General features: G+C 40.4%; 1 protein-coding gene across 1 annotated transcript; it reads right to left on the bottom strand.

Moving 5' to 3' along the window:
- Positions 1-2,092: 2,092 nt before the first annotated feature.
- LOC133901754 (protein SAWADEE HOMEODOMAIN HOMOLOG 2-like) lies at positions 2,093-7,191 on the bottom strand. Its single transcript, XM_062343231.1, has 7 exons — positions 6,914-7,191; positions 6,609-6,792; positions 6,044-6,107; positions 5,330-5,381; positions 4,894-5,037; positions 3,308-3,427; positions 2,093-2,668 (listed from the first exon to the last, which is right to left on the bottom strand). Exons 1-7 carry the CDS (start codon positions 7,097-7,099, stop codon positions 2,282-2,284), a joined length of 1,137 nt encoding a protein of 378 aa, XP_062199215.1. The 5' UTR covers positions 7,100-7,191; the 3' UTR covers positions 2,093-2,281.
- Between the last annotated feature and the right edge of the window lie 293 nt (positions 7,192-7,484).

The following is a 7,484-nucleotide window of genomic DNA, read 5'->3' as shown; positions in this document are numbered from 1 at the left end:
GTTGGCTTTACATACAAGCGTACAATTTCTTATACCGTGTGTTTGTTTATCTATATGCTGATATTGGAAGGAATTACATGTTATACTTAGTGGGTTTTAATGCTCGATGATGATAGCGAGCGTAGTGAGATCGGTGTGACAATATGGAGATGTTCTAGAGTATAGTTGTACTAATTTCATTGCTTAGCATCTAATCTTGTTTATTAGAGTGCAATTAATATTTTTGCATTTGTTTTATTGATCTGAATTGAATAGCATATATGTTGTTAGTTTAATTGCTAAATAAACAAGAACTTGACTGATTTGAGCTATAGTCTAGAACATCTATTTTGGTATTATCATACTGATTTGTGATCTAGATAGCCTTTGACGTTGGATGGTTGTTAATTTGGTAACCCGCACTAAGAGTCAATTCCTTAATAAAACACTTGTTGATATGTTTCTGGTTTTTTCCACATTATGTTGTCGATGGTCATATGATATTCCGTTGAATATGAGTAGCATCATTTATGTTTTTCTTTATGTTAAAATGCTCATGTTCATGTATGTTGTGATATATCATGGCAATTAAGTTATATTTATTATATTTAAATTCAGAATCAATTTAATAGGAATGTTCTTAAAATGTACTATAAAACAACACAATAGACTAGCTGTCAATTTTTATTTCTATCGAGTGCGGTGTAGAGCAAGCCATGGAAGAAAAAAGGCCATTGCGCTTAAGTCCCACGACGCCAGGAGCTTTGACGTCGTGCTTGGTTGGCATGGCGTGAAATATTGTGGCGCGGTGCTCTGGCCACCTCATCAAGGGAGCATCCTACGTGACAATGGCATGACGCTAAATCACATGGCGCCATGCTATTGACCCACATCGCCAAAAGATACGATATCCTAGGAAAGGTCTATTTTTAGAAAATATTTATCCAAAGGTCTATTTGTAAAATAAGTTTTAAAAAAGGACCAAATTGTAAAAATTTCACCCATGCTACACTGGTGTTGCATGTATATGACGCCGAATTAGCAAATGTTTCCTTGTTTCATGCGGGTTTCTGCTTCTTGTAAGGTTATGTCTTTTTGGTGGAGATTTCACAAATTGCTACTGAATAACTTATCATTTTCTTATATGATATCGTTGTGGATCCATCCTGACAATGGATGGCATATAGGGATTAGATAGTTATTAGGTGGAATATGGTGGATTTATCCATCTTTTGGTCAGTTGGTTGAACCTGCCTACCTAGGATGATCCATCATATCGCGTCCAGGTTCTTGCTGACGCACCATGCATGGTATCTAATCGCATTTGGAGGTTTCTGCATGCTGACGTGAACTACGTACAATCTGCAGAGCGCCGTTCTTTAGCTAGCTTAATGACTTTCTAAACTAGGTGGATGACTCGTTGTTTAGACCGGATAGTTAATTGAATAATTAGCAGTTGTTTGTCATAAACGTCTATTTGCCAGTGCAATAATTCTCCAATTCCGGTACTGCCGTCGCAAAGCAGTGCAATAATTTCTATCCGCAAAGCAGTCTTCAATGTGAATTCGATGCAGGAAATACACATAACTCAACCATCACATACCTGGTCATACTAGGAAACATTCTGATACTAAGCTAACATCATATCTCAAGTTTATTCATAAGCATGACATACCAGGATACTAAAGGATACTAAGTTCACAACCATGACATACAGTGACATGTATATATACTAGGATACTACGTTCACAGGTCTTAAGTTGAAGATAAATTCCTTATATGTCGTTGCAACCTGTGGAATCCCTTGAATGTGTCACTGATTTGTGGATCCATGGCCCACATGTCAATGGCACATTTTAGGATTGATTTTTGTTTTCAATGTCACACTGATTTTAGGATACTTTCTGGAAGAACTACTCAATATATGAAACATATTTACTTGCTAATCCGGTTTGGTTGCTGATGCCTGGAGCTCCGGCACAGGCTTTCGGTAATCTAGCAAGCTGCTGGGAGCCTGTGACACGATCAGGCCGGGCAGTGATTAGAAGCTTCACCAGACACTTCTCTGGCATATTCATGGCAAGGTCACAGGCCACGCATTTGAGCTCACAACTGAACCGAACACCCTTACCTCTTGAACCAGTCAGAACTCTCTCTTCAGGCACAATTTTCAGAAGTTACCAACAGCTAGATGGTACATACAGTCGGCATTGAGCTAAATATATCCTAAACTCAGACAAATATATACAAGACTACAATAGCCATCAAGTCAATGTAAAACGCACTACACGGGAAAAACAAATTACTCCCCTTCTTTCATCTTGTCCTCTTGCGCTTCTTCTTCATCATCGGCTTGAACCACTGGAGCAGCCTCCGCATCACTTGTCGCTACACCTGACCTGGAGGTTTCTGTTGGTGCCGACAGTAAGGGAGCTGCAGTCTTGCCTGCTGGCTGCTCTTGGTCTGAGCTGGAAACCGCAGTCACCTCATCAGTGTTCACGTCCATCATCTTGTGCTGCTTCAGGGCTTTCTGCTCAGCTGGGCTCTTGTCATTGGATGGCAACTCCACTTTATGCTCTTTTGGTGGAGTGTGAACATCTGCGGAGGCTGCCGCTCTAGCAGCATGCAGAATCTGAAGCCTGTAATCGGTTTCTGGTCGACGACACACCTTCCTCAGTGGAACAATTTCCTGTAGAATTAAAAAAATTAACTATGGTGCAATAACACAACACAAGCTAAATGCAGCAGTCTGGTTTAAGATTTATTCAACTAAACATTGAGATAATTAACCTAAGACCAACAAAAAAAGTATATTCTACATTTGTAATAAGGTAGTTCAGGACAAACATCCTGAATTGTGACAAGGCACCGTATGCAGCTTAACATAAGAGCATATTAAGTAATACAATAATTTGCAACGTAGGTTAGGTTTATGACCTTATTTAACACTTGTGTATTTAAACTTTTGGAGGTGTGATTACCAGCTAGTTTACAAAAGGTCCTTAAATCTGCACTGGTTGAGCACATATCGAATTGCTTTTATAAGTTCTTCACTAGTTGTGGACACATTGAATTGCTTTCTTTTGAGTGTTCAGGAACCAAAATTTATTGTGCCTAAACGAATTAATTGTACAAATTTGTGGACCTATAGAGCGACTGACTCCGAAAAATTATTTGTTCTTCCTTAAAAGGATTACGAAAAAAAAGGAACCATAGATGCAAGTCCATAAGATGAGAAAATTGGACTTACCAGTCCCAGCTCAGCACATGCATTACTACAACACTTACAATCAATGCATGGACAATATTAAACAGAGTAGAGAAGTACCTCAGAACAATCATGATCATAGCGAACAAGAAATCTACAACGGCATCCTCTTACATCATGCCTTCTCCTTTGAGCATCAAGGACACGGGCATCAAAATAGAGAGCCTGCTCTTTACCTTCCTGAAAAATATAACACATTTAACCACACGGGTGCGGGTGTCGAAGTCCGACTCGTGTCGGGGTGTCCGATTCGGCAAAAAAATTTGGGACACGCCAAATACCACTTGGAATCCGACATGGATATGCGAGTGTCCGACTCGGCAAAAAATTTTGGACACGGGTGTCCGGGTAACACAGGAGCTAGCAACTTGGGTAAAGGATAGCACCAAAGAACAATGGAATTAGATGAAAAATAAATGGATACAGTATTCGGCTTTAATTTACGATGTTACACCCAAAAATGACTACAAATAACTAAAAGACAATAATTATTCAAACTTTCATAAATAGTCCAAAAGGTTTATTTGGAAGGTCCCTTTATCATTTAGTAATGGCCTACAGGTGCATTTGGTCTCTAGTTTACAGCCATCAATGCTTGTGCACCCAACCATGACATACATGGCTATGTTTGGCAGAAATATGAGGTGAAAGTTCTTCACATAATTAATCTGACAGCTTTTCATGAAAAAGCTGTCAGATTAATTAGTAACAAAAGTATTGAGGACAGCAAAAATTGGAATTGTATGTAGATCAAGTACATATTTGCTACCTTACTACAAGGCTTGTTTTATGGATACTACATAAACCTAAAAGGAGTTGTAGCATTTTTCACAAAGCGTGAAAGGATGGTTCAGAAAGAGTATTTAAGGTGGCATGCAAGGAAAGTAAAGCTAGTCAGGGACGGCCCTGGGTGGGCATAATTATTCATCAGTATGGTGACTCTCAACCCCACTGAACAGCAGTTGCATGGTCATGAGCTCAACCCACAAACAAAAGGGCACTAGCTCTTAAAGTCTAGAAAAAGAATTTAATACACCTATGAATTGGAACGATCATGATATTAATGAATTTCATAACGCAACAAAGAGATGAAAATGTTGAAGATAAGTACAATTAACTGCACTTCCGTCTTAACTGTAGTTGCTAGTGCTAGAAATCAGTAGTTTGTAGTGGTGGAGCATTCTTCAAAAAGAAATATCACACTACTGTAATGACAATGTGATCAGTAATATCAGGCCATGGTACACGAAGTTGGAAAAGACAGAATTTTTTAATTGATTTGATATCATCAATCTTCTGTGCATAGCTACAAACAGAAACCTTGGACAACCTAACAGTTTTGTAAGCTGAAGTCTGAACAAGATAGTCACCAGAAACCAAAAAAGTTACATAGCAAGTTAAATGCAGAATAAGAAGCCAAAAAGCAGAACTTTGAGACGTAGATCAACTAAGGAACTTATTTGGAAAAGCATACCAAACATAGGCTACTCAATGCACAATGCTTCTAGGGGCTAGAACCAAACCAACCTTTATATAACTTACTAAAAGACAAGAATTTAATAATGAATCTGAAGCTCAGGTACGCAGCAATTCTCAAGTTGTCACATGCTAAGATAGGTGAAGAAAAAAGTTTAAGATGACAAGACCTGAAAACAAAGAATGAGATCCCCAGGAAGCACTGCGATGCATTCTGTGGCTTCACATGGAAGAGAGCGCTGTCGCACACATTTACGAACATTGATCCATTCATCTTCTTCTGCTCCAAATCCAGAAAAACGAACCCGCACTTCCTGAAACACACAAAATAAGTACAATCCAAATTTTGGCTTAACTTCCCTAACAAACTTTGGCTTTTAACTTGCACAATCTAGGAAACCACAACATTGACATGTTTGAACACAAAACAGTAGAAGCGTTGAAGCAAATAACTTGCTGTATTTCACCTCAAGATCCCAGTATAGACAAACTGGAAATGCAATTATATATAGCTTTGGTGTTACTATGCTGCTCTCACAAAGGCAGCTACAAGACAGAAAGGCAGCAACGCCAATGAATATTTACTGAAAATTGAGAGGTCCTTACCGGGTCACCCGATTCAAATAACCTATGAGACAGAAAGGCGGCAACATCATACCTGCAACATAAAAGGGTGGCACAATTTCAAGAACATTAAGCAGAAAGCACATGCAAGAATATAAGTTCAAGTAAAAACATTATAAGAAAGGTGACACAACTTCAAGGACATTAAGCAGAAAGCACTTTCATGGTAAAGATACCATATCAAATTATAGTGAATAAATCCAGAGCCGTTTTTATGGTTTTCTCATTGAGTCACTAACAGGTAATGAGAACCTATAGACAAGCACTCCTTAAACAATCAGTTATTTGCTGATATGTCTTTCATATCTTTACATCTCTTGCAATGGATATCACTTCCTCTTAAGGCTTTCAGAAAAACTTCATTGCTTGACAGATACCATCACTTGCACAATCAGTCAAGTGCCATATCTTACAACTCAGAAAGAAAGGGTTCCAAAGGTATTTCCAGATTATTTTGCTCGAGAGGCAATTGGTAGATTCCAACAAGTTAGGCAAAAGGGATGATAAGTTAATAATTTGGATCATTACTCAGCAAGTGGACACATAACAGAAACCACTGTTAGCTAATTAGAATACATTATTAAGAGCACAGCATCAGCATAAATGGGCAAGATAACCTAGCACCTACTAGGACATGAGTACATGACCATGAAAAAGGAACAAGAGACAAAGCATGAGATACAAATAACTCCATACCATGCGCCATCTCTAGCTGATTTGGCCTCAAACTCGACCTGGCCACCCTCCATAGGATTCTTGCCTGATTTTCAACAATGCTAACAATAATCAGAGGAAGTAAAGGACATGATAAACCAATGAACATGATGCATATCTGGATATGTTCAACAACACAAACAATAATAACCGGAGGAACAAAAGGACATGATGCATATCTGGACATTTATTAAACTAAAATCATTCAAATAACAAAACACTAAAGGATCATATGTGCAGCAGTTGTACAGAGAAGGCGTGGGCGCACCATCCGCATGCCCCACAATCATCCTATCAAGCTTCGATAGCTGAAATTACAGAACCCTTTGATGAAACAAATGTCGAATTGTCGATTTTGTATGAAACAAATGAAACCCTTTGCACAAAAAGGAAACCTTACAGCCAGCTAAGTGGATAACGAACTATACACCTCATGAATCTATGTGGTGCTCCCATCCCCATCCCAGTAGAGCATTTCATCATCCCACACTATCTGCTGCTAGTAAGCAAGTAAAAGTAGACTGATGCTGAGGAGATGAAGAATCACCTGAGGACGGGGAGGAGCCGGGGAGCGCAGCGGCGGAAGAGGGTTGAGCCGCCCTGAAGGCGGAGGAGGAGACCGCGTGGTGGTGGTGGTCGGCTCCCGAGGGCGTCATCTTGGCAGGGGGCGGCGCGGACCTGGTGGTCTTGGCCCGGTGCGAGTAGCGGCGGTTCTGGAACCAGTTCCACACCTGCGCCCAACCCCCAAACCCAGATCGGAAACAAATAAAAACGGGTCCATTCATAAGAGCGGGGAATTCGAGTTCATGATGCGGGGAAGCGGGGAGGGAAAGGAAGGAGGCAGCTGGGTACCTGTTTGGGCTGGATGGCGACCTTGCCGGAGCGCTTCGGCGAGGCGGAGAACTTGTCGGCGAGGGTCCGGAGGTCAGCGCGGCTGGGGATGCCGTTGTTGAGCTGCTGCAGGCGCGCCTCCATCTCCGCCACCTCGGACGGAAGGAACCGGAACGCCGGGGCACCGCTGCTCGGCGGACGCCCCATCGAACCGGCTCTCTACGACGACGACGACGGCGCTAGCTGAGGGGAGGAGAAGGTGGTCATACGGGTGTGTGGCCCATCCAGATTTTTTTGTTTGGTTCGCTAGATGAGTTGGATGGAGCGATCAAATAAGGAAATATTCTTTCAAATCCTCGATGAGCTGATACAGTTGAAATTAGGTTTAATTTATCGATGGTAACAGGTTAAAATTCACGGTTATTGTTCTTATCGCTCTGATCCGATTTCAGAAATCGAATGGTAACCAAATTTAAATTTAAAAAATTTGAAAAAATAAAAACAATCAAAAAAATCCTAAAAAACTAGGCACAATTTTAATACTTTCGTGAAAAATTTCAAAAATAATGTCGTTTGCATCATATTCTATAGG

Source organism: Phragmites australis, chromosome 20 (assembly GCF_958298935.1).
Source record: "Phragmites australis chromosome 20, lpPhrAust1.1, whole genome shotgun sequence".
Classification (NCBI taxonomy): Eukaryota; Viridiplantae; Streptophyta; class Magnoliopsida; order Poales; family Poaceae; genus Phragmites; species Phragmites australis.
Note: the sequence above shows the minus strand (reverse complement) of the source record. Positions and strands in the feature narration are given on the sequence as shown.

Excerpts from the sequence above, each read along its gene's own strand:
- LOC133901754 (XM_062343231.1), bottom strand. The coding sequence starts at position 7,099 with ATGGGGCGTCCGCCGAGCAGCGGTGCCCCGGCGTTCCGGTTCCTTCCG. Across the intron at positions 6,108-6,608 it reads CGGCTCCTCCCCGTCCTCAG|GCAAGAATCCTATGGAGGGT; the intron begins GTGATTCTTCAT and ends GTTGAAAATCAG. Across the intron at positions 2,669-3,307 it reads ATGATCATGATTGTTCTGAG|GAAATTGTTCCACTGAGGAA; the intron begins GTACTTCTCTAC and ends TTAATTCTACAG.